The following is a 27,558-nucleotide window of genomic DNA, read 5'->3' as shown; positions in this document are numbered from 1 at the left end:
CATCCTTAAAAAGTCAGGAGTCAGTGCACCAGGATATTGCAGTTACTCCTGACTGTCTCAGACATCACTTTATATTACCTATTGACAAACAGGAGCTTTTTAAATGGCAACTGCTGTGGCTGAATACTTTAATGTAATGTCTGTAATTACAGTTACCAATGTCTGTAATATAGACACCCACATAAGCATACTGGCAATATACTGTATTAGTTTAAGGCACAGACTCCAGTTAGTCAATTAGATTGCTCCTTGGTTTCCACTCACTTACAATATTTACAGTTATACTGTAGCTGGTGGGGTCACACCGGAGTCAAGCTAGCTGGAAGTGAAGTGTACAGAGGGTCAGCTGGACAAGCAGTGTGGCTTCACATCAGTATTTTAACGTTTAGTAATTCTATGGCTTCATATGATGCTGAACAGCTGTAAAGAAAACATAGTTCATCAATCCATTCTCACAAGGCAAAAGTGCTGCTGTGTCTCTGTATCATAAAGAAAACAAAAATACTGCATGTATCTGTCTCCATTTTAGCTGGTCACATTGTCCGGGAAAGGCTTTTCTCTTCATAATGGGACATTTGTACAGCTCTTAACACCACAGATCCTCATCTCTGTGGATGGCTACAAAGAGTATTTTAATACAAATAAGCACTTTTATCACATTAATTACATGCACAGGTTCAAATCATCTGATTGAGAAAAAGCATACTGAACAATTCAGGTGGAGTCTGAACCGTCATTTTAAGGCAGGAAGCCTCCTGGTTTTGGTAGCCTTTGTTCAGGTTTCACTGGATGGTTTTCCAAGCAACATTGAGAAGAGGTGCAGGTTCTTTTGGGATTGTTTTTTGAGAGAAACTATGGCATTTCATGCTAACTGTGAGTACTGGGTATGGCAGAAATCAGCTTGACTCACTGAAACAGCCATTGAAGAGCAGACCCTCTAGTAGTATAAATCAGCAAGGCTTGACTTCACTGGAGCTCTGCTAATTTACCCCTGTTGGGAATCTGGCTCTGAGACCTTAGAGAGTGAAAATGAAACTAAGGAAGCAAAACAAAGATCCTAAAATATTAGGAAATAAAACAGCTTGAGAATGCTATGTTTTCCCAAGCATGCGAAAGAGAAGCCTGTAGGTTATAGTTTCAATTTAATTTGTGGTTATTTGATACACGTTCATGCATGCAGTATGTGCTGTGCAGGACTTAAAGGTCTATCGTGAGAAAAATGCCCCAGTTTTCTTTTTATCTTATTTCTGTTGTGGTTATTCTCCAGTCTCTTTCAGCCAAATTTTCAGTAAGGTTGGACCTTGCTAAGGATGTTTAAAAGAGTAGTGCTGAAAAAATCTTCAACCATACAGACAGAAAAAGAAAAAAAGAAGGAAGACCTGAAGGTCAGACAGAAGTTCACGACAATTTAGACATGGTCCAGTTATTAAAGGGATACTTTGCCTCATCTTTCAGTAAGAATGATAGTGAACATGGGAGTAATTGTAGGATATCTGATTAAGAATGAGGAAGATTTAACAGAAACTACCATAATTAAGGCAGAATCAAACTGAGCCTATTCACCCTGGATATATCAGGAATCCTGTGGTAATCCCCAGCCCAAAATCCTGATCAACTGACACATGAAGCAGCAAGCTCAGAAGCAAAGCTTTTCACTGTGTGCACTGCTTCAAAAGTTATATACTAACGGGTAAGGAAAAAATGTAACATAGAGTGAAGGCTTCATGGTCAAGAAACCTAAGCAATCAAGGATGCAGAGAAATGGCATAAAACACAACAGTTTTAGCAAAAGTAACTTTTTTGTTAAGAGAAACTATTTCATACTCAAGGAACGTGTCCTGGTCTATCTAGATTTGCATGAAACAGTTCAAAATGTGCTCAGCTGAGAATTACTGTCTAAAACTGATATAATGGAGAGTAATTCAAGATTATTAACCTGAAAGAACATGGTATTTTTTAAAAAATAGTAGTATGTTAAAAAGGAAGTCTATTGGGTTGGTAAGAGGTTATTGGAACTTTGGAAGAAGATTTTGGACACAGCTTGTTGCAAATACTTGTTAGCAACCTTGATTCAGTAAACAGGTTGCCTAAATTATAAGGGCATTTGGAGGTATTGGCAACAATTAGGAAGCTCATATAAGAAGTGTTTTATTTCTAAGCAGACTAATGAAACAGGATGAGATTTAACGCAAAGCCATCCACATAAAGACTTCACGTTGTGGACCTCGTCACTTGGAGGCAGCAGAGAAGTAAAGATCTAGGTGTACTGTTAGACTGTAAAACATCTATGAGCCTCCAGTGTGACAGAACCACAGGAAATCTGAGACAAGCCTAAGATGCGCTGCAGGTATATTTTCTTTAGAGTCACTGAAACATTCATCTTATTATGCAAGGTACTGCCAAGGTGTTTTGTATATGACATACAGCTCTGATCACCCACTTTCAAATCAGCTTTAACTTAATTTGGAATAGATCCAGAGAAGGGATACTGAAATGACTGAGGGAAAGAAGTATAATCTTCTTAGAGCAGTCAAAGAATCATGCCTTGTTTTCCCTCTCAAATAAGACATTTCTTCATAAATGCATATCAGAATTTAAAAACAGGGTGGGAGTAATAAGCTTTAAACATAAAATTGGTACAAGATCAAAGAGAGATAAACTGGTCTTACTAAATTTAACATGGTTAGAATCACCCTCTGATTTCAATTAGTTTAGTAGCTTTTGGAAACACACAGGGAAAAAAAAATCTAACTCTTTCAAGATGGAGTCCAGCAGCCTCATTGACATTGCATGACAGAGTAGTGGTGTTCTGGAGATGCACATTCAGTTATGGTGTGAAAATTTTGGGTCTTGATTTTAGTCATCTGCTTTAAGAATTAGAAAGCCAATTTCTCTATTTCTTTACTGGGTTGGGTCCATTTATGCCATATCTTTGTTGCATGAAGTTAGTCTGAAACATCTGAGCTTCTGTTTATAATCTAATTTTGCTGTGGAGGATGTCTTCTTTCACCCTAAGAAGCATCAGAAGTTGGTCCCAGATAGGGAGGGAATGCTGGGGATGTGCACTGCTACTCTTGGTGGTGTTGAGAGATTTGGTATGTCTTACTCATGGTTACTTATGTCTAAACTGGTTGACAGATGCTCGTCCTTAGGTCAGACATGCAAAGACCCCACAGCTTAATGAATCTTCCCATTCTTTCTAGTATGTGTGATGTTCCTCTTTCCTGGGGAAAATGTCCAATGGTCCCAACAATTTTCTCAGTATTGCAGGCACATAGGATGTTAGTCTTGACCTCTTCTGCCTTCTTCCCTCAGTGTTAAGCCTCTTCACCTTTCAGATATTAACTGTCTCCAGATGGTCTGAGAATAGTGGAGGTCTTTTATGGCCCATGATGCGGAGGTATGCTTGGAGGAGGTGTTTCCTGAACAAAATATTTATTACAGTGGAAACCGTGGAGAACTGGACTCAATTTTCTTTGTATCTCCATGACAATTTCAGGCAAGAGTTTTACAGAAAGATTCTTCTTTTTTTGTAAACATTTATTAGATATGTTCAATACATGAAGCCAAGTCAAATGCAGTTGGACACTTCCTCCAGATCTATTAAAGTTTCTATAGATTAAATTTTAGTCTTTCTTCAGGAATCACTTGAGTGGTACTTTAAAGCCTGTATGAAGAAATCTCTAAAAATTGATTGAGCCTAATTAAAGATTGATCCTATCAAATTGTGTAGTCTGTAAATTTTATTAAATCAAATATTTTACTCTTGTACCCTATAGGGAAAAAAAAAAAAAAAAAAAAAGAAAACGGCCACAGTGGTTCCTATCAATAAAACTTTAGTACAACTGCAAGCACAAAAGAAATGCTGAAGTGAAATAGTTGTGATTGAAAATATGTGGCAGTTTACAAATGTGCCAGAAGTCCAAATGACTAGTTGTGAGTGAACTCTCATTTACAGTTTTCCTCACCACAGAAATAAAAGCAACTCCCACAATACTTAACAAGTCAGAGTAATAACAGTCAGACTAAACAAGCAGCAGTAACTTCCGGCTACTCTTTCTATTCTCATACATTTGCTAGTAACTAGCCAACATGCCAATCCAAAGTCCACTGATCTCAGTGGGAAAATGGGTGAACACTGAGCCATCCTCTGGGTCCTGTCCTTCCCTCTAAAATGAAACATCTCTTTCCAAGAAAACAAAGAATAATAAGGAAAAAAAAAAATCACCTCCAGGGCATTCCTCCTTTTTCTCACATAGACTGGGAAGATGCAGAAGGATTAAAATTGACCTCAAGATCTTAGGGGAGGGAAACTCCATTAGACATCTGGAAGATCTGAAATCTCATGATTGCTTGTGCTTCAGAAAGTGATAATACAATAAAGGAAATAAAATATAAACACAGTATTTTACCAATGCAGTCACTATGTGAATTGAACAGAATGATAGACCATAAACATGACTTTTTATTTAAAAAGGTTTTGACTCAGTAATCAACCCTATAGACACCAATCATATAACAAAAAATCAAAGAATTGGATCACTATATTAAGCTTTATGACTAAGAATATTCTGCCATTGTTCTGAGGTTGTTTGACATGGGGAGATAAAAAATTAGGGGATCACAGTATTTTTCATTTGCTCTGCTGACTTGAAAAGAACTTGAGTTTTTAATGCTGTCTGTAAAACAGTAAGCATATTCTAAAGGGAAAAAAAACACAGTAAAATTTCCTGAGGTTTGCATTAACAGCATCCCTGCTTTCATTCAAGCCAACAAATGACTTTGTTCTCAAAGAATATCAATTTGCACAAAGAATATCAATTTGCAATCTAAAATAAGGGGGGGGGGGGGGGGGGCACAGGTGGCATGATTAAAAAAAAAAAAAAAGACAACTGATTTGCTTTATCAAAAAGGACTTTTAAATGATCAGCACTTCCAGAAAAGGAGAGTCCACAGTTCTGTGTTTTACACTTGTTTTCTTCAAATATTCAGAAACAAGTTTCTACTAATACCCTTCAATCATTGCCTGAAAGTACTTCCAGGCAAAGTTGCCACACCAAGTACTTCTGTTAAAAGGAAAATCTTCAAACCAGTCTCAGTACTTTAAGTAGGAGACTGTATATGGAAATGTAGGATACTAAATTACTGTGGCCAACCTTTTTGTTAAAAGCAAAAATTGTTATTTTTAGGCTAATTAAATAAATTATTTAGTCACACTGCATTGACATTGTTTAAAAAACCTCAGGTATTTAAATCACATCTGATATTTCTGTAATTAAAGCTAATTACTGATCTTAATTTAAAATATTTTATTTAAAGAAAAAAATCACACAGCTTCAATCACACTGCTCAGTTCAGGCTCGAAGAAGCACTTGAAATGAATCAACTCACTAGCAAGTAGCAACTTATGAATGACATAACATAAAGGACATTCTTACACCAACCTTTACTTCAGTCTTTCTGCTTGAAATAGGTCCCACAAGACTTTCAGGACAAGACTGGTCCTAAAAGTGGTCAATTCAGACCTGTTTATAATATATTTTAAAAGCAATTCAGTAGGATATTTCAGATAGGAACCTTCATAGAGAGCAGTGGGAGGACGATGTAATCTCTAAACTTCCACAGGCTATATCAATAGCAGGGATCTGGCTAGGAAACCGCAATTTTGCCTTAGTAAAAATGTCACCTTGTGAAAACAGAGCTCTTTCAGAACACCACAGACTTTTAAAATAATTTTTAGTTGCTAAGGCTTTTTTGGGGGAAAAAAGAAAGGAAGAAAAAAATAAGGAAGAAGAATAAGAAAAGAGGAAAAATAAAAGGATGAAAAAGGACCTAAGGAACCCAATTATCTAAAAAAATAAACTGCTTGGGATAAAAGCTACATTTCTAGATGCTCCTATCTTTGTTTTCACCATTTCAAGTTCCTATATGCTCATCTGACTCTAGCCTGAAAGCTAGGGCATTCACCTGAAGAACATGCAGGCTCCAGTCCTTTCATGTGTTCTTATTTATTTACTAGAAGTGGATCCTCATCAAAAGAAGTAACGGAGCGTTGCAGTGCCACAGCCCACAAAGGGCTCTGACCTGGGTCAGAGCATTCTTCTTGAGGAGGACTGAGCCAAACCCATTGCTCCTGCATCAGAAAGGAGCCCTCTCTTCACTGCACAGGCTGTCAGGGAAAGGCAGAGGAGAACATCCCTGATGGTCCAAAGGAAAATTGGCCATGTTACATGAAATAAGCAGCTTTTATTGTGAAGAGTGGGGTTTTTTTAAAAAAAAATAAAAAAGCCTAAAGCCTTACCATTAGAAAAAAAAAAAAAGAAAAAAAAAGGTGAATAGTTTATATGGAACTAATTGCAGCTTGGTTTAGTTTTCTGGTTTGTTTTGGTGTCAGGCATTTGCTGTGTTTTTTTTCCCCCCACTAATTTCCTGTCGGAATTGGCAGCCAATGACTCACCTGCATTCACAGATGAGTATAGCCAGAAAGCCAGCCTACAGCTCCTCTTCTCCATCCTGCACTTTAATCACACAAAGCAACCCCCACCCCAACCCCATGAGTACAGCAATATTCAAAGCATTAGGCAAAAACAAGACCAAGCAGCTTCCCCTTATGTCTCTAGATACTGCCATAATAGAAGGACTGAAATCAGATACTCTAAGTACCCTGTCTTCATGGGTGACTCCCACAGTTCCAGGCAAAGCAACAGTGAGCAGCCCTAGAGAAAACTATGTCCAGTCTCCCCAGAATGACAGAAAAATGATGATTAGGGCAGTTTTTGAGAGTTAATCTCTGGCAAGCCCATGGGGCTGCCAGTAACTTCCTGTGCCCGGGGAGAAATAACCCTTGTGGTTCATTTTTCTGGCCAGCAATGTTTAAACTATATCCTGCATACTACAGAATATGCATGGATTCAATGGATAGATATAAATTAGAAAGTAATTATGAGTCCCTAGGTTAGATTTTTAATGTCAAAATCTGGGATTTATCATGGGCAACCCTGTGCTTCCAACAGACCTGCAGGGACCACGTAAAACATATATTACGTCCGTTACTGGGAAGCCGAGGAGGGCTTTTCCTGCAGCTGGCTTCTTGTGTACCAAGTTATGGTGAATGCCTAAAATCCTTAATGTATGTCATCAGAAATTATCATGCAAACAGCAGTCTGACAAACAACCTCTCTAATGGGCAAATCAAAAGTAGATGAGCAGAAGGGAAGATGAGTGACCCAATGAAGAACCAGCAATTTGTCATTTGGGATGTTTTATTAGGCAGTTTGACAAATTTCCTGCTGGTTAACTCATTAAATTTACATTTCCCTATTTTTAATTTATTTCATACTCAAATATGATTGTTAGCCATTAGTCAATAAGGTTCAAAGTGTTCGTGATTAATGGGCAATACCTTCAGTATAAATAAGAGATTCTGTGATGCTGAGATTTATCTGGCTCTAGAGATTGCAGGATTGCTCCAAGTGCTCATTCCTTAGTTACAATAAAGCAGGACCAGGAGGATCTATGAGATTCTGTGCCAGTGGTGTGATAAAATGAAATGGAAGCAGCTATTAAGGATCTACGTGAGATAATGATGAAAAAGAAACCAAAGGGTTAACAAGACTATGCTTTTGATATAAGTAATGTCAGCAAGCTTAATGAGTCTCCATGCTATAGATAAGTAGGCATTTACAGCATCTATACAGTAAAAAGAAACCAGACAGATTAATGAAATTACCACCTACGTCTCTGCCGGGATGTAAAGATTCAGGGCTATAGAAGTGCCGAGCTGCTGTCAGAGGGTTAATGGGAGCCTGGCTGCAGCGGCAGGCAGAGGGACCTGAGAAGTTATAGGAGTTGTAAGCTACAGCCCCGGTAAGTAGTAGTGAAAGGGTTAACGAAAAGCCTCCATGTATTGAGATGCTAATTGTCAAGATAGCTATTACTTGAGGAAAGTAATTTGATTACTCAAAACTCCTACTAAGGAGGCAAGCTTGTGTCCCTTCCATCTGTCGGGCTCTCAGAAAGATGATGAATTGAACTCAGAATTCACGTGTGATGAAGTCACTGTCGTTTCCCAGCCAGCAGAGCCCTGCTGCCATGCCCACCGCGCAGAGTGTAGCACCGCATTTCAACTTTTCCTCTGAAACCCAGGAGGCACAGTAACCTGTTACTTGCTGCTGCTTGCTTTTTTTTTTTCCTCCCCATTTTCTGCCTCAGCGCTACAACTGAGTCATTCTGTTGCCCATGGCTCGTGGGTATACAGTGCTCCTGCAGCGTGCTGCATTATTCCCCAGTTCATCTGTCAATGTTATTTTCGGCTAATGCAGATGTGGGGTTCGCTTACCGTCGCTTTGTAGACACTTGTCGAAAACCATTTGGAAAGCCTTAACTATGCATAAATCTGCAGAGTGAATGTTTTCTTTCATTCACTTGCTCCTATTATTTGATTTCTTGTAGGCCTCTGCGGCAGAGATGGAGAAAATAAGGTAAGTGAGACAGTTTATTTACATCTCATTATAGAGAAGAAATGTTCTGTTGCACAATGGATGATACAGGCTCTTGGAAAATATTTTGCTTAATACGATCAGTGTAAAATACTGGATAGCATGATGATGCAAGAGAAGCTGTGTTTTAGAGACAAAAGGGAAGGCATGTGGTTATTCTAGTAAATCTGTTTTGCGGGGATGTCAATTCAGAAAGGATGTTTTATACACAAACATGTTGTATTGCCAGATGCAGAGGATATTTGATTATATAAATGTTGTAGTCACTTGTCCATTTACTGCAAGAGCCTGCCATTCCATTTAATGAGGAAAGTAGATCAATAATTCATGAAAAAGCTGAAGAAAATATAGGCTTGACTTCAAAGCATCTAATTACTGTGGTTTGTTTCAATATAATGCTGTAACATTGGTGTTCGATTTTTGTTTTATATTGTATACCAGCCAGATAAATCTTGTCTCCTCTGTGTTTAAAATGTCATACTGTACCAGTTTCTCAGCACATCTCTCTGCTTTAAGCATAAGGAGATGGCTTTTACAAATGTAAGTTTTCCATCTCATGTCTGAGTGCAAGTCTGCTTTGGGGGATATTGCTTTTGTGTATGTTGTTAAGAAAGAAAAAGAAAGAAGAAAGCATTCTAGTCCTTTTTAAAAAATAAATTTAAAAAAAATAATTAAATCCTGTCTATTAATAAAATCCCCAGGTATTATCAAAGTGATAGGTAAAAGCTGAACTTTTTACTACCCTTTAAATATTTAATGGATCTTATTAAAATAAACCGAAACACTGACCATGTTCTTGTTTGGTTTTATTGGACCCCAAATTCCTTCTCTGAACCTGGTGACTCAGTTTGGTTAGTGACAACTGTTGTCCAAGCACAACTTTTTAGATTCCTTGAGTTTGGAATGGCTATCCTGAGTTATTAGAAATGCAGAAAAGTTCTAAAATTCTGGAAATAACTGGGGAAGAAGTGGCAAATGTGAAAGAACAGAGATTTGGCCGAGTGTTTAATGAATTCTGGGCTGGAAACAAAATCCTGTTTTTCATTTGAGGAGGAGGTTAAGTCTCTTACAGTGGACTTGAAAACGCATGTCTGAAAGTTTCTAATACAATTTATAAATAAAGTGCTTCAGTTGTACATTTTTTGTAGCGTCTCATGACGATGAAAGTATTATAACTTTTGAGCTGAAGGAAAAACCCTGTGTGATATATTATGGTTTTGCACGTATATAAGCACTATAACATTAAAGCTGTGAGGTTTTCCTGAGTAATGACTGAGAAAGGACCTCGGTATATGGTCCTCTGTTTTGTAAAAATTCCAAACAAGATCACCTGCAGTATATGCACACTCATGTCATGAATTACTCTCTTGAAAGATGCAAGTAAATATATATTTACATGTTTGCTTGATAAGCATCTGTGCACAAATGCAACGCAATACTTTTAATACTTTCCTGAGTGTGTCTCGGCCTCTTCTTTTACTAGGCAGGCTCTTGAAAGATTTGCAATAATGGGCTGCAGAGGCTGGGAGAACAAACTCAGGAACGTATTGAAAGAGATAGAATTTGCTATGACAAGAGTAAACAGCCATAAAGCTCCACTTTCCTGGCACCATAGTTTTGAAGCTGTCAGGCATGCAGCAGTTCTTATCTCAGTACTCATGGAGCACTGTATAGGTGGAAAAGCCTGTACTGTCCTGCTGAAGGAAGTGGGAGTTTAGCCATTAATTTCAACAAGAGAAGGTTCAGGCTGTGTCAGGAGTTTGTTAATTAAGTTTTCTGTTTACAATTGTGTCTAAAAGTTGCTTCTGATGGATGCTTGTCCCCATCACCCAAGCTGGTGCAAGGGTTCCAGGCACGGCTGACTGGAGCAGCAAGCAGGGCTGGGGATGCTCTGGCAGGACTCAGTGCAGAAGTCATGCTGATCTATCCCAAACTTTCCCAGGCTTCCTGTCTATAGTCATCATCTTGGATGCAAACTGGTAGAAACCTCACCAGTTTAAGGAAACAGTAATCAAATCTGGAGTAATTATTTTAAATACATGGTAAACCCACAGACCTGAGAGAACTAGATTTTTCCTAAACCTATCCAAGTCTGGCACCCAGTTAAAAACCAAATTACCTTGTCTTTTAAACACAGTGGCTTCAGAGAGGCCATGAAGAGAGAGAGAGCCTGAAGCCAGGGGAAGGAAGAATGAAACAAGAGGGAAAAGAGAGGAAATAGGTATTTTTTGTTACATGCAGAAACTGGTGTAGCATCACAGGAAAAGCCATTCCCACATGATACTTGAATTTGTTCTGCCCTATCCCCTGGGCCCAGCTCCTTCCCCACTCTCTTTCTGCAACCAGCTGAGGATGTTCCATCCCACATCAGCTGGGATGGTGTTGGCCCAAGGGCTAGAGGGTAAGGCCACACTAGCTGCAGAGCTGGAGTGCACAGGGGGTATGAGGCTCCTGCAAAAGAGGGAGGAGAAGGGGGTCTGAAATTAGCAAAAAGGAAACAAACCAAAGCCTTGTTGAAGAAACGAGAGAAGAGGAGCAAGGTGGATACCCACAGAACCACCTACACTGCCAGGCTGAAAACCCTCAGGGTTAGAGAAATCCAGGTTTGCATTCCACAGTGCACTTCAGATAAGAAAGTCTTTTAAATATGAAGAACAGGTGCAGAGGATCACACTTTTCAGAGGAGCTGTTCCACACTGACAGTCCTTGAGAGCCCACAGCCTGCAAAACTGATCCACTTATGACCCATGCTTTATTTGGCCCCAGATTCACTGAGCCAGGGCAGCACAAGCAATGGTACAGCGAATTAATACACCTCTTAATGTTACATACCTTCACCCAGAATCTAGCTGGAATGATGCAATTCATCTCACATAACGCAGCAATAATTTGCCTTGCAGACCAAGGAGCTGCTGTGACCTGCCTGCAATGTCACATGGTGTCCTTTTCAGCAGGGAGTTACTGTGACAGCATTGCAGGTAGAAGGAGTGGTAGGAAGCAGAGGTGGGAGGTTATTAGTATTTATCCTGACGCAGGGACAGCTTCCTCTAGAAGTGGAAACAATGCTATTTCGTGCTAAAACTTTGACTAGAAGAATCAGTTACTGCACTGAAGCCTTCACACTGTGAACATTTCTTAGCAGTACATAGTGTTTATAACATCTCAAGGTACCTATATATTAGGCAGGAAGTAAGGCTAACTACTAATCACAAACCTCTTGAGGATCTGCACTTATGTAGGTTGGCTGTGTATGGTTATAGTCACTTTAAACATTAATTACTTCTGACTACAACCTTTTAAATACAGTTTTTGGGATCTAGTTCTTCTTCATGTCTATAAACAAGGCCTGAAAATCTCAGTTAATTAAAATAAATTTCAAATATACCTATACTATCTTATTTTGACTTCTGGCAGTGTGCTATCTTTGGTGCATATATTCAAGAGAAGCACATGCCTTTCAAGTCTGAGGCCTTGGAGATCTGTGGTGGCTGGCACACAAAATTGTGAGTACTCTGGAAATTGCTCCTTTAAGTCAGATTGAATTCATAGCATGGCTAGACATGCAAACAAAAAAACAGTTCTACTGAAACTCCTGTACAAACTCCTGGTAGCTTTTTCTTTGCTTCCATTTAATCTTGCCTGAAATAAAGGTTATAACATTCAATCTTTTGAGCGAAAATTATGTAAGGTTTGGCGTAAGAGACCTCCAGATATATTTTTGTACACAAATATTGACCAGATTCGCAGTGTTTCTTACACTGAAGAGTATCTCACTCCGCAGGAAATGACAGTTAAGGTGACAGATATTGTTCAATAAAAGCTTTTTCTTTTTTTAGATACACTACTAAAATTTCAGTGACAATTTAGAAACCCTATAAATCAATATTCTTAGTTCTAAGCTGTTGAGATCCACAATAGGCTGAAGTGTGTATCTAAAAGTACATAAAACAGTACACATCACCACCATCAACTGCCAGGCTCACATAATTAGTGTCTGTAAGGAGGCTGACTTTCTACTTTGCAATATAACCATGGTATTCCCCAACTGAGGATTACTTTATTTTGGTGGTATTAGTAGTGGCACCTTACTAACCATCCAGAGACCTCTGATAAAAGTAATCCACGTCTCAAGACACCTGTGAGGCAACATCTTCATTTCATTGTAGTCCTTGTTGCAGAACATATGAAAGCGAAGTGATTTGTTTTGCACACACAGCTGGTAGTATGTCAGCAGCTTGATCCAAGTCTCTTGAATTTTCAGACTTGGACTTTTCTCAAGCATGTTTGAGTTCATCTGCGGTAAGGAAGGCAGATCAGTTTCTTCAAAAGGAACGTCAGAGGCACGTGCAGTCCTAGGGAAAAGCTTCTGCGGTAGTTTACTGAAAATGTGAATACCTTCCTAAATGCCCACTAGATCATGCTGCCTTCCTTGCACTTGGTATAAATATAGCCCTCTTCATATGCTAATGAACACACTGCAATTTCCTGCCATCCCCACCTTGTGCTTGTTCCTTCTCTCTGCCTGTATCTACATTAATTTTACCATAGTTACTTGAACACAAGGAGAGGATTTATTTTTTTCCAGAAAGTTAACCACCAAACATGGTTTGCTTTACCCTAGGTCTTGTCTTCACATCCACAGCTGACATGGTAGGAGCCACTGCCTTGTACAGAGGCACAATGCCACAGGACAGCAGCTGAGCTGTGCAGGCAGCAGCTCCAGCACCTGCTCAGCAATGTCTGAAGGCTCTAGCTGATGTTGGGACTCGAAACCCCAACTGAGGACACAGGCAAAATGATGGCACAGGACAAGCTCAGAAGAGCTAGAACAAGGGAAACACTGGTGTGAAAGGGACATGAGTTTGGGGTCATTAGAGGTTATGGTATAAAAGTGACCTAGCTGGGTGTATGTTGGGTCCATTTTGAAAGAGGGAGGGGAAAAAGGAACAGGAAAAGAGAGCTGCCTAACTTATATTCAAACAAGTAAAGCAGGTTTTAACTTTTTTTCTGTTTTGCAAGATGTTTTCATCTCCCAGGCAGTCCCAGCAGCAGTGACAATGCTGCAGTGCTGTTTTCAGAACATCTGGTTTGTTCACACGGCCATCCAACGTGTGACTGCAGCACAGCTAAACCACGCGTAAGGATACATAAGGATATATTCACAGCCCCCAGGGGAGATATAGCCATGGAACTGGGATTGGTTGGGGCACAGACATGACAATCTACCTGCGCTAGAACCTCTGAGAATTTTATTAATGCTGTCAGGGGCACAGTATGCTTCTGTAGCTCATACTAAAGTCCATCACAGTTTATTTCCACTATTACTGTTACCTGTGGTAGTCAGTCAAATGGGCACTACTTCAGCTGAGGCAGGAGTGTTACTGTAATGGCCTACAACCCTGTGCCCTGAACCGCTGTTTGCTGCTCAGAAGAATGATCACTTGGAATCACTTGGAAGAGTAATGCCAGTAAGGAAGGAATCATCTCTAGTTACCTGCTTGTAACAGGTGTTGTGTTATAATATCTTTTAGTTCTAGATGAATATTGAGTGGAGTAAAAGTGTCCAGCAAAGAAACATTACGGGAACAGAGGGCAGAACAGATTCACGTTGAATGAAACCAGGTATAGCTGTGTAAAGTGGCCTGCAGGGACAAGTGGGAACTGAGCAAACATCTGAAGAGACCAAGGAAGTAGGTAGGAGGAGATGAGACATGCCATCAACTGCGAGCTGCAGTGAGTCATGGGGAAGAGGCTGGACCTAGGTAATACCAAGCTTACAAATAATGCTCTGCTTACCCCTTTCTTGCAAGGCAAAGTGCATCACTGATCAATACTATAAGCTGCTCAGGAGAAAAAGGAGAGGACATTTTGGACAAATATTTAGGAAAAAAAAAAAAAAAAGGTCCATTTCTACAGTGTTTGTGATTAGTTCAAAACTTTGTAGCATAGGGAGTAGAGCTTCCAGAACAGTTTCTTTTTGTTGTTGTTGGGTTTTCCCCCCAGCCCAAAGATGCAATGATCCCTGATGGTGACAAAATGCAAAAGTGGAAAAACTGGATGCTCTCCGATTCCCCTTCATTGTTAATAGCGATGAGGCTTCAATTTATGTAAGAGCTTTGACCAAAGCTATCAGGAGATTGTGCTGAACAGTGAAAGCAGCAACTTACAAAGCAAACAGTGGCAGCAACTGCAGCAGTAACAAAACAGTCTTATAAACTGAGACTGTAAGAGGTTCCAAGCTGCAAACCCCAGATGGCTCAAGGGCAGTATGGTTTGTGAACCACACTTGAGTGTGCTCTGTGGTGAAATCAAGTACAATTTGAATGCTTGCTGCTGCTACAGCACAGAGACTGATGAAAGGGATGAGATAACTTGTCTGCAACACTTTATTACAGGCTTTTGCAATTGCCAGCTCTGCTGCTGCTGGCATGGCTTAGGAAATTTAATTTACCAATCAATTCTTGATTTACACACAAGTGACTTTAGAACACATTCAAATAAAAACTCTGTATCACCACATTTTATTCAATGTTCTTTAAAAATCAAAAGCATCTGAAATATATCAAAACTATTAAGCTTTTCACATTAAAAAAATAGAAGGGACTTAATTGTCTTAATGTTTTAGTGATGACCTAGAGCCAGCTTAGCAAGAAGTACAATGTGCTGAAAAATAGGCAGCAGATAGTGAGCTATAATCAGGCTTTTGGAATTCATGAATATGAGGGTTGTAAATTTACAGAGCCCTCGAGTGGGATAGCAGGATCATAAGTGCCTATAGGTCGTTGTTAGATTTCTGTCATGTGTGTGACCATCCTACCACACATGTGAACTGCACAACTCATTATTCAGCTCTTCCAGGACTAACAAGATTCACCTCACTGAACAGTGCACAGAGTCACTGCTCATTGCTTGGACTGTAGTAATGCTTATACTGGGATAAAAAGGGCCTCCATGTCACATGTAGTTATATTGCCTCTCAGAACACGACTTTCTTCATATATTCATTTGCAAAGACCTGAAAAACATTGAAAAATCTAGCTTTCATCATGAACATGCCCAACTGTCACCGTGTCAGCAAAACCGTAACTGAGAAGCCGTGCGCGAGAGAATATACACACGCCTCATGCATCAGACTTGCATCTAGAGGGCAAATGGTATTTTGGAGGAATGTTGTTGGCAAAGCAGTAGTTGACTGACTTACGTAACATATTAGGACATCCAAATGCCATTTCAGCTACTCAGAGAAAAATACAAATTTTGACCACCTCACCTTGATTTTGCCTATCTTTAAAAGAAGTAGGAGGAAGAGGAGAAGGGTGTCCTAGAAGAAAAGAGGAGCTTCAAACTTTTTCTGGAAGCCACTGAGCTCTTCAGGGAGTTCCTGCTGTGCTACAAAGACCCTCACATTCACAAGAAACTCTCACGACTCAACAGCTCCAAACTGCTGCTCTCTCTTCAACAAGACCAAGTTTCATATCCATGTCAGATCAAAGGGCCTTAACTTTGAAGTTTCTGTACAAAACAGGTCAAACAAATGAGCTCATTTTATGTTTCGGTTAGCTGTAGCTGCTGTTTAGACAAGAGCATCAGTTTAAGAAGCTGCTCTATTTTTAAGGCCTTCCAAGACCTATACTGGAATTCCCAGCAATGAATGGCAACTTAATTTTTTGCCATCCCCCAAGAGCTTATTCTTGCAGTAAGCAACATGAAGAAATAAACAATCAGCACTCCTCTTTTCTGTGTGTTTCTGTTTAAAAGTGTTAAAGCATTGTGCTGCTATTTAACTCTGGGATACTGGCTTAACCACGGTACTGCACAAATTAACACAGTTTTTAATGCTTCGCCTGGACAGAGTAGTCTACAGATAGAAAAAGAAATAGTCTATATATCTGTATAATTGGTCTTACTGCCAAGAAGTCCTACAGATGTAGGTGCTTGAAATGACATTTAAGTAGCACTAAATGCATGGCAAATGGCTTTGCACACACATATTTAACTAAGTTTGTAACTGCTGGGTCACTTGCCCTTTGAGATATTATTTCCTCATGGTATGAATCCTATCTTTCTCCTGTAACAAGGAAGTAGTATTTCCAGGGAGTTAATCAGAAACAGTCCATACCAACATGTACCAAATATATTCCAAGCAGATCCATGAGTGGCTAAAAAAATAAATGTTTTGCAGCTCTACCCAATATTCTTAACAACTCAGTGGGGAACTAGTAACAAGGTACATTCATGGACAGAGGAACATCCTTCATGATGGGGAAAGTGCTGCTTTCCATAGGGAAATGTTTTTAGACTGCATACAAACAATCTATAGCACTCAACAGATCTATTTCAAAATAAATTGTATGCTTAGTTTTGACTCTCAGCTTGTGAATAGGAATGATGCTTTTATTTGTATTTGCATTCTGATTTAGATTGATGAGAGACCAACAATTAGAGAATGAAAGATCAAGTGAGTCAAATACTCTGAAGGCTGGATGAAAATGAGAAGCCCAGCAAACTAGCACAAAGCGATTCAAGTAGACTGGTAAAAGACAAACCAGCAATGATATTTAAGTAAATTACTTGGAAAGCAATAGCATAGCCCATCACACAAGAAAATTTGATTGTTCTAGTCAAACAAACAGAGCAAGGAGTTTTTACACAAGGCCTTCAGTCCTACACCTTTCCAGTGCTGATTTCATAGATAGGCTCTTGCTAAAAGGGGCGCATGACTGGCCTGGCTTATTTTTGTCCAAATCTGCACAGCAGTTGTCCCTAGTACCCCTACTCTGCCATCTTCTTGGAGCCTTGCAAACACAGTGCCAGGCAGAGCCATGCGGGGAAGTGCCTGGTTTCTCAACACACATCAGCAGCATGATCCTGCCAAATCTGAGCCTCAGCAGTTTCACTTCATTTCTGACCCCTCACAAGCCTTTAGGAAGAGCAAAATCTTCCTGACTTATCCCTGTCCTTACTGTGCCAGCGACACCAAGTGCAATGGGTATGAGAGGCAGGCTTGTAAGATTTTCAAGCCATGCTTTGAAATGTAGTCTAGAATAGCCCAGTTAATGCCAGTCTTTGCTCCGGGGCCCCTAGATATCTGGCAAGCTTGTGGGGGGCAGGGCTATGGGTAAAGAAGGCTGATAGAAAGCCCCATCAATCTCTTTGCTTCTGTTTTCCCACTTGCAGAAGGCAAAGCAGCACCCTCACCCTGCAGTTGGAACTGCTGTGGTAGGTGCTGGAGACCCCTTGCTAAAATGACATTGCCAGTTGTGGAGTCTCCTGAAGCACGTTTTCATGTTGCTTTGGTCCTGTTTTATTTCTTTACAAGACGCCACCAGTTTGCATCATGTCTTTATATCAAATGTTCTTTATTAAACTCTCACTAATGTAGGAACCAAGAGCAGGAAGGCTCTAGGAGATACAGTCCTCCGCAGTCCCATGTGAAGGAAGGACCAAATTCAAGAGTCTTGGCTTTTCTGTAAGAAAGGTTAGTTAGCCCTTTGTATAACTCAAGGGGTAGCTCTGGCAACACAGCATATGGGCAGGAGAGGGAAGAAATGAGTCATAGGTAGAGAAGACTGACATGAGTTTCTTTGGGCCAAATTTAGCTGACCTATACCGTTTGGTAACAAAGCAACTCCCCTCCCCCCCGCCCCCTTTCCCTCCTTCTCAATCTACAAGAGAAATCACAACATAAAAGCCATGAAAAATTTTTTCTCAGAAATTAAAAATACAGGAAATTATAACACTAAACACGTAGTCTGCTAACAAATGTCAGTTTAGAAGAGTAAAGCTGTTTTGTCTACTGCATATGATGCATAAAGTTCTAGATAACAGGTAACTTCTGACAATGTGAACACTTTTTTCCTCCACCTTGAGAAAGCTGTTGATGCAGATTTTTACTGTAGCTGTAGACTTTAACTTGCTTTCCTTTAACTGTGCTTTCTAATTTGACAAAGCCTTAGCAGATTCAGTTAGTAGAACTGACAGGTTTTGCATGCTGTGAGCTTCTGGAGGGTTTTCTTTACAAACCAGGACTGAATATCATCTAAACGTAAAAGAAAAAAACTCCAGGAGAGATGTCCCATTAATTCCAGCACACAGTGCACTTGGAGACATTTGAGAGAAACAGTGCTAATCTAGACAGTTTTGTTTAATATACTTTGCTTTGAAGAACATTTGTTCTCGTCTAAAAGCATTTTTTTTTTTAATGCAGTGATAACCCTCCCATGGTCCACTGTGGAAAACAACTTTTATTATAACCTAGGAACATGTAAGCAAATAAGCAACAACAGCCTCATGTTACTTGGATTCAAGGAATGTGGAAAGTCTTGATTACAGTTTTGATAGTAAAATTCTAATGAATGCTTTGCTGGTAATACAGTGTGGACTTGGACTTCTTTACTGTGGTTTTACAATTGCTTTGCATCATGTCCATCCCCTGAAGAGCTTTCCAAATCCTATTGCACAGTAAAAACAACGTTTACCAGGATTTTCATCTTAAGGTAGCACTGAACTACTAATTATCGTGGCACACAGAGCAGACAGGTCTGATTAAACTGCCAGCCTGGATTTGTAGACTGTCCCATCTCCTTATTCATCGTCTCTATATACACAACATTGGGAAAGCATCTCAAGATATAAATAGGCATAGATATGGTTGTATGCTGAATCCTAAGTAACTGAATGAATCCATTACTTCATCCTTGGAGGAATCAAATTTTTCACAGAACTACAACTCCTTTTGAGTGTTATCTACCTCATTATGCATAGATTATTTACAGCACGTATTGGTTTGCACAGACCACACAGAAACTGAAAACAGTTAACTATAGTTTTGCAGAGAGATTAATGGAATCAGAAAGAGATTCGAGAAAGCAACATATTCTTTTATCTAAAAGGCAACATTATTTATACTTCTTTACATTCATGTGAAGAACAAAGCACTAACAATATACTCCAGTGACTCGTATATAGAATGTTGCCTGCTACAAGTCTGCATTAATTGGAAGCATAGCTGGCATACACCTGCGGCATGGATTCATGACACAAAGCTACTAAACTATTTAAGGTTTTCCAAATCCACTTAGAACTTGTTTCTTTATACCTTTGCTATAAGCCGGTGAACTGGAGACTAGTTAACTACAACTTTCACAATGGCAGGAGGCATTCTTATTAACAGCAGAATCAGTAAAATCGTCAAAAACTGTTATCCCTTTACTAGTGGCAGCTCTTTTGCAGAAAGCTATTAGTTGCATTTTCTATTCTTACCCTGACTATTTTCTTCAGCACTAGAAATTAGGACATTGGCTTGCAGAGTCATGCCCTGATTGCTGAAATTAAGGGCAATTATGCAATGGAAAGAGGAAGTATAACAGGTCAGAGATCGTACATCTGCTTGAAATGCAGGTGGTGAAGGTGCTGCCATTACAGAGTTGAAAACATGGACTGAGGTTTAAAGCTTTGAAGCAGATGACAGTCTTGCTCTACAGACACAGGTTACAGCCACAGCCATTAGGATTCTCTCTGAAGCACTGCCAAAGTTCAAAGGATTTTCTTCCTTCTCCCCCCCCCCCTTTTTTTTTTCTTTTTTTTTGAGAACACTAAGTCACAAATTTTCATCTCAGGGGAACACTTACCACCCTTTCTAGAATAATGAAGAGTTTCAGCTAGAAGCTGGCAATCTTTCATGGGCAATGTGCCAGACTGTATTTTTTGTTCCTAATTCAGAGTTTAAACATGTTGGTAGACAACACTTAGAAGCTGGGAGCTACTGCCTCTCACAGATGCTTCTATCAAGATGCTGTGGATCCCAAATCCCAGCCCTGTGCTGACCCTGTCAGACGTGCAGAAATCCCCTGATGTCTGAAAACCACTGGGAGTCCCTTAGAAGGAAAGTTTTATAAATGTGCAGAACACTGCTTTTTTCCCCCTCCCCAAGTCACTCATTCTGCATCATCTGACATTTTAACATATTGCCATATTAACCACCAAAAGTCTGATCTGTGAGCATGACTTCAGACTTGTATTTACAAGAGTAGAGATGCAGCGGCATATGGACCACCAGCTGGTGAGAAGTAGGAATGGTACTTTGTGGGTTTGAGTCACTAAGTGAATTTTTTTAAAAAAATAAAATAAAAGATCATCCTCTATACAGGCAAAAAGTTAGACAAAAAAGCTTGGCTCCTTAAAAGTGGAGTTGTTTTGAAAGGACAACTGCAACAAGGCCAGTACCCAGAAAGCACAAAATCTGGAGGCATTAAAAAAAGTAGAAGCTATGTTGTTTATTACAAGAGGTATATGCAAACAAGCTGTTTCCTGCTAAGGCTGTAAGAAATAGTACCACAGAGGGAGTGATGTGAGACAGAAAAAAAGAGTGATGACAGTCTGTTCCTCTTAAACAGGAGGAATAAAAATTACTTTGAGAGAGACGGTGACACTGGGGGAAGTGTCTTTTTATTGAGGTCATAACCACCTACACTCAAATGCAAAAGTCTCCAGCCTTTATCCCCACCTCTCCCTAGCCTTGTGTCTTTTCCTCAGGTGTTTGCCACCCCTTCACCTTCTGGAGGGATTCTCCTCCTGCTCCATCAACAGCTTCACCCCTTCCCCTCTCCAAATGGTGATTTAGGCCTGCAGAATGTCAGCTCCAGACATTTCCCACCCCAGCAGCTTTTGGGAGATAAATCGCTTACTTAAGCTACCAAAGCTCGAGTCCTACCAGGAAGTAGTTCATTCTTTCTTATCCTGGTTTCTACCCTCAGACTTGTTTTTCACCACTGTTACTCCAGGAATGGTTGAAAACTCCCTGCCTAAGGTCATGCAACTGTAAAAAAAATTAATTTTCATCAAACTTCAGAGACTGAAGTTCACTATTCTCCTCAATGCCAGTCCATTTCATCAATCTTTTCACTTTACCTACTTCCCTAGAAGCCCAGGTGAGGAGAAAACCAGGTTTCAGAGGACAGATCTCTGGTCTCAGGCTGCAGTGCTGCTGACTGCTGCTCTTCCCTCACCTGAGTTCTCTTGCTAGCCCCACTTGTTCAGGAGTGGTTCCTGTGGCTTTCTCCAAGGGATGCAAGAAGAGGGAGTCTCCTGCAGCTCCATCGATGCAGCTGTTAAGCAGAAGCTGTCTTTCAATAACTGGGATTTTTTTTCAGGAAGTAGTATACAGAATTGAAAAAAAAAAGGTTTGGCAAGGGGAAGGATTCATAGATAAACTTTTTTTGTAATGGGGGAGGAAGATATAGAAGGAAAGGCCTGTTCCTCCAAAAAAATAGATTATTGTCTGGGGACTATTAAATAACAATATGACTAATTACCAAGATAATTATCTTCATGCTGGAGCACCAAACAGCTGAAATACAGAAGCTGCTGAGAGCACTTACTATAGTAAATTACTGAAATGCTTCTCATGGTTTATTCTGCTGAATTAGGATACTAAAAGAAGTATGTTACATTATTTGTCTATTGACTCTTCCACATGTGATTATTTATTATTAGATTCATAAGTACGAATCAGACAGGAAGGTCAAGTTACTAATGATCCTGGAGCCTCATCAGCTATACAGTATTATCTGCACTGTAAAGGTAAATACATAGTTTACCTGCATAATGAGAGTGATGCGAGTAATCATTAAAGTACTTGAATATCAGTCACATACAAAACCCACTAGATCAGCATGTAAAGAATTAGAATAGTAAATGTATTGGAGTTGTAATGGAAAGAAATAATATGCCTTTTTTTCGTACTCTTCCTTGAACAAAGAGCAGAAGCATAGGGGAGAGAGAGAAATCTGAAATCATTACTTTCTGCCTCTGCACTGTGTAGGTTTGTTTGGCCAATAAAGGAACATTTGCACTTCTAGATGTCAACCATGTCTCAGAAACCCTCTGTGGCTCCTGCAAGCATTAATGCCTTCTTGAAGGCAAGACTGAGAATGACTTCAAGTTCTTTGAGGGGCTTCTGTCAAAGCCAAGAGAGTACAGACAAGTTATTTGCCTTAAGACAAAGACAGCAGAGATCATAGAGCAAGAGAACAAATTTTTTGTTTGTTCTATGAGCAGAATAACCATTTCTGAAATGAATAGTTTCATTCAGCCAAGAAGCAGGGACAAGTTCCAAAGCAGAACATCCCTCAGTCAAATCAAAATGGTCATGGTACTGCTTGCTGCTTCACTGTTTCACAAATGATTTCAAAACTCATTTGTGACCGTTTTTCTCCCCATCGCTATTTCCTCTCCATAGCACGGTAGCATAGACTCCTTATGAGGAAGGATCCAGATACACAGACTTGTTGTTAACTTGTCCCCAAGTACAAATAATCCCCACAAAATCAGGGCTACTCATTGCACAGATACAGGCTCTTAATATCACTTAAGGATACTGGATAAGCATCACTTCATACATTCTGTCAAGCAAAGTACTACTAGCAGTAGCTTAAAGAACTAAATCCACCACCAGTGTAAGCGGACTCAACTGCATTCATATCTGCAGTTTCCACAGGTAATGTCTTTGATTTATTCTGATATTTTCCTGTGCATTAAAAAAGGTCAGCCAATAAGGAATAAAAACCACAATGTGAGACGGAGGCAATTAACATGACTTCTGTTTCAATAGTCAGTTTTTCCCCCCCTCTTCCTGACATCTCAGCTTCAGAGAGAGAAGCCCAACTCTTAACTACCATTTCTATGCCCTTTTCAGTTTATGGTAATTGCTGTTGTATAGCATCACAGTATTGGGGCCTCTGCCCTATCCTTCTCCCCATTTTGTGCAGGTAACAGCAGGAGAATTTGCTTTTGATTTATTCTCCTAATAGCTTCAGCAATGTCAGAATATTAGAGCTGCCTATTATATAAAGGTTTCTTTGCAAATTCACATTAAATAAAAATGTAAATTTTCAGTCATTAATGCACTGAAAGAATTTGTGGTTAAAGGAGGAGATAGATGGTTTGGAAGACTATCCATTACATTTAAAAGCAAATTATCAGTGACAGAAGCTAGGTGAAACAGACAGCAGGAGGAATCAAGACAGATTGAGATATCAATCAAAGAGACTTTCAGATCCTTTTCTTCTTGCATGGACCACTAGAGGAGGCATTTAGAGGGATATAACAAAGCAAAGAGTCCTCTGCCATGTGGGAACACCTGAGACATTTTTTCTGCCCAGTCATTGATAGTAATGTATGCTGCACACAGGCAGGATGAGCAGGAGCGCAGTGGTGCCTGTTGGCAGAAAGCTGCTGATGCCATAGGGTAGACTACGGACTCCTCCTTGCAAGTCAGAAAGGCAAAGGTTAAAGAAATCAAGAGGACTGTTTAGTAAGAAGGAACTTTGTACCCAAACTGGAAGAATCTTTGCAGGAAAATTCTAGAAACAGACAAGATTAAGAAATTTATTTTACCTCTCAAAACCAACCAAAAAGCAATTAGATACTGCAGACATCTCAGAGGCCATTCAAGATTTGGATGACTGTACGGATCTGACTTTTAACATTTTCAGGCCTCAGTTTTCATCTGTAGAATGAGGACAATAGAGCTCTTTCCCAGCCTAAAAGGACAACATGAATTGCTTAATATGGAAAGCTATGAGATAAAGTGGTTATCTAATTCAAATATAGTAGGTGTGGGTAGGACATGGGAGTTTATTGATTAGTACTACACCAGAGGAAGATTCAGATCTGCAGAAGAGTCATTTCATAATGATTTAGTATGTGATATTTGATGCTACGTCATTAAGAGGTCATGAGTTACTTCAGTCTTTACTAGATAAATATGGTATTGCAGTACTTTCAGTGTAGTTCTTCACATTTGAAGTTACACACTTGTTTTGGCTTGGAAAGCAACAGTGCATTTTACTTTTTTTGATCTTTGTATATTTTGCTCCCATTCTCAGAAGTACTGTTTAAACTTCAAGTTCTGCATTATAAACTGCATTCTTGATACGGATCTCCCATATTTAGGTGCTCTGATTGTTCAAAGGACTCTCCAGCTGGGTAGCAAGACTATTTGAGTGCTAATACAGTGATTGTAAAGAATGGGACATCAGTTCCCATTTTAGAACATAAATCTTGGCAAGTTTGAATGGAGTATATTCAAATGGGAACAAATGGACATTTTAAGCATGTAATTTAAAACAAAACATTCAGCACTTACATGAATAAACTCAGCAACTGCAGCTCCCATAGCCCAGCATGTAAGAGCCCATGGGTGGCAGTTCCAAGCTCATAGCCATCGGGCAGCCGTGAGAGCACCCAGGCCCATGGTTCAGCAACGGAACCCTGCACTACAGGCCCCCTTTCTGTAGTTGCAGCTTTTAGCTCTGCTTTCTAAGGCACTCACCTTCCTTCCTTATCTGTGGATTCCTTATCTGTCACTCCCAGGCAGATACACCTAGCTTCTTGTGGTTTCCAAGAGGGAAACCATCCCAGCTCTGCATCTATTCAAGCATCAGGCTTGGGTACATTGTAAATGTGTACATGTGCTTATACACACATTCATTCCTAGCTGCCACTGGAGTCTTTGTAAAACGCACTTTAAAAGGTTCTTCCTAAAAATAATGCTAAGCCGGAGCTGCTTGCACTCTGCAATGCTAGCAGTAAGCCTTATCTTTCCAACTGAGAGACTGAAAAGAAAAAAAAAAAAAAAAAAAAAAAGAAAAAAAGAAAAAATAGCTGTGTGGGGTTGAAGAAAGTGATTTGCAGATCAGGCTGCTTTTCCTCACAAGTGAGCACCTTGTCTGCTTCTGGTATTTTGCTGTAGCAGAGAAGGTGTCATGCATCCAATTAAAAAGATATCGAAGGAGACAAGATTGGAATGAGAATGAATGAACGCTGCAGCTGCACTGGGAAGAGCTGGCTAAAAAGCACAAAACTGGGAGAAATACTGTCTTCCTGACCATTTCTGCAGTCATGCCAGTGATGATACTAAAGCACAAAACCAAAACTTGATTGTCTACTGCATGCTAGAGATGTTCTTCCTCCTTAATCCAGTGTATTTATTTCTAGTTCAATGAAGATGTTTTACATTAGCTGAAAGAGTAGGGATGTCCAGCCTCTCACTATGCAGCAGCTCTTAAGGGCACTGAAAAGACAAGCATAACAGGAATTTTTTTCTGATTCCCATTCCAGTAGTGCTCCCATCAAAGCTTTGCAGAGTTGGATCCCAGCAACCACCTCCAATGGGAGGACCACCTGCACTAGGGTCCCATGATAGGAAAGTTGCCACCCTCCTCTCAGTAGGGAAAAAGAGCTGTGAGCCTGGCAGAAACTATTCAGACTGTCAGAGGAGAAAGCAAGAAGCAAGCTAAAGACCACATAAGATGTTCTGGAAGGTTGAGTCTTCACAGTTACTCATAGTCTGACCATGTCCTGTTGGAGGGGTTCCAGAGGAGGGCCACAAAAATGATCAGAGGGATGGAACACCTCTCCTGTGAGGACAGGCTGAGACAGTAGGGGCTGCTGAGAGAGCTGGGGTTGTTCAGCTTGGAGGAGAGAAGGCTTCAGGGAGACCTTATTGTGGCTTTTCAGTACTTAAAGGGGGCTTATAAGAAAGATGGGGATAGACTTTCTAGTAGAGCCTGTTGCAACAGGACAAGGAGTAATGGCTTTAAATTAAAAGAGGGTAGATTTAAACTAGATACAAGGAAGAATTTTTTTTACGATGAGGGTGGTGAAACACTGGAACAGGTTCCCCAGAGAGGTGGTAGATGCCCCAACCCTGGAAGCATTAAAGGTCAAGTTGGACAGGGCTCTGAGCAACCTGATCTAATTGAAGATGTCCCTGCTTATTGCAGGGGGGATTGGAGTAGGTGAGCTTTAAACATCCCTTCTAACCCAAACTATTCTATGATCCTATGTCTACACTCAAGGCTAAGCAATTACTCCAACAAAACTTTGCACTAGAAATTGCAAAGCAGTCCTGAAAGCCCAAAATTCTCTGACACATTCAGTGCTTTGCTATCAAATCCTCTTCTCCCTTTACCAGTTTTCACTAATGATGTTCCTAACAGTTATTAGGAAATTTTGTGGGACCACTGTTTTTGGTTTGGTTTTGGTTTTCTTTAAATAGAATTTTTTTTTCGTGCTATGCATCTTGGTCAAATTTAATTCTGCCTTTTGCAACTAGACCATAAGGGAGAGGAAGGGCAATGTAGACTGCTTAGAGAGGTTTTGAAATCTCCATCATTGAAGATACTCAAAATTTGACTGGACAAGGCCCTAAACATCCTGATCTAACTGAATCTGCTTTGAACAAGAGGTTGGACCATATGACCTCCAGAAGTACATTCCAGCCCAATTTATTCTATGATTCTACATGTCCCCAGTCCAGGTCCCTTAACTGGAATTCCCATTGGAGGGAATTGGCTTTTGAAGGGCAACATCTGTATCAAATGCATATGTATTTCATTTCAGTAGTTTTTCTTTTACATGGTTCAGTTTAAGGACATAAGCATTTACTTTTTCCCCCCCGTGAAAGATGTCATACAGCAGAGTAATTTTTGATAAACTTCAAGCTCAATCAGTTATAATTACGTGTTTTTGCAGCTCTACTTCATTTAAAGGAAAGCGTTTACCAAAAAAAGGCAAAGTGTTTCTATCCAGAAGTGACTGTGGCAAGTTCCCTATTTTCCTTTAGAAATTTTAACTTGCAGGCAGAGGTAGGCAGACATGAACATACATACTCACTTCTAATGTGTAGATATACACATTATATTTGTGCTTGTAAGCATGGTTGGTTAGGTGAGTGATTCCACATCCGCACGTACCAGTGTTAGATTTCTGTGTAACCTTATGCTCATGCACAAAATATGGTGTGCTGTTTTACCTGATGAAGTTCCTCCTCATCATTGTAAAGATGAAGAGCCAAAAGTCTGACACTGACAATTTAACTAGAGCCCTATTGAAGTCAATACAATGTAAGAATATAGCTGAGAGCCAGAGTATAAACCTGGTAAGCAAATACCAAAACATCTATACAAAAGTTTTAATCACTCAAGACATCACAATATGGGTTGCTAAACAAAAGCAATTATACAAAGTTACAACACAATTGAATGTAGTCTGTTCA

The 27,558-nt window shown here is 39.8% G+C and overlaps 1 protein-coding gene across 5 annotated transcripts in view; it reads left to right on the top strand.

The window, feature by feature from the left end:
• Positions 1-27,558, top strand: part of BEGAIN (brain enriched guanylate kinase associated) — a 165,643-nt gene that overhangs the window by 37,551 nt on the left and 100,534 nt on the right. For 3 of the 5 annotated variants that reach the window (XM_074865242.1, XM_074865241.1, XM_074865239.1), the window contains exon 1: positions 8,167-8,480. The exons of 1 other annotated variant lie outside the window; for it this stretch is intronic. In XM_074865242.1, the coding sequence (XP_074721343.1) occupies positions 8,467-8,480 (14 nt within the window). In that variant the 5' untranslated portion in view covers positions 8,167-8,466. Of the gene's footprint in view, positions 1-8,166; positions 8,481-27,558 lie in introns of those variants that run through there. One more of the 5 variants, XM_074865240.1, reaches the window with a different exon arrangement.

Source organism: Strix uralensis, chromosome 4, assembly GCF_047716275.1.
Source record: "Strix uralensis isolate ZFMK-TIS-50842 chromosome 4, bStrUra1, whole genome shotgun sequence".
Classification (NCBI taxonomy): Eukaryota; Metazoa; Chordata; class Aves; order Strigiformes; family Strigidae; genus Strix; species Strix uralensis.
This window is presented reverse-complemented; position numbering and strand designations above follow the sequence as displayed.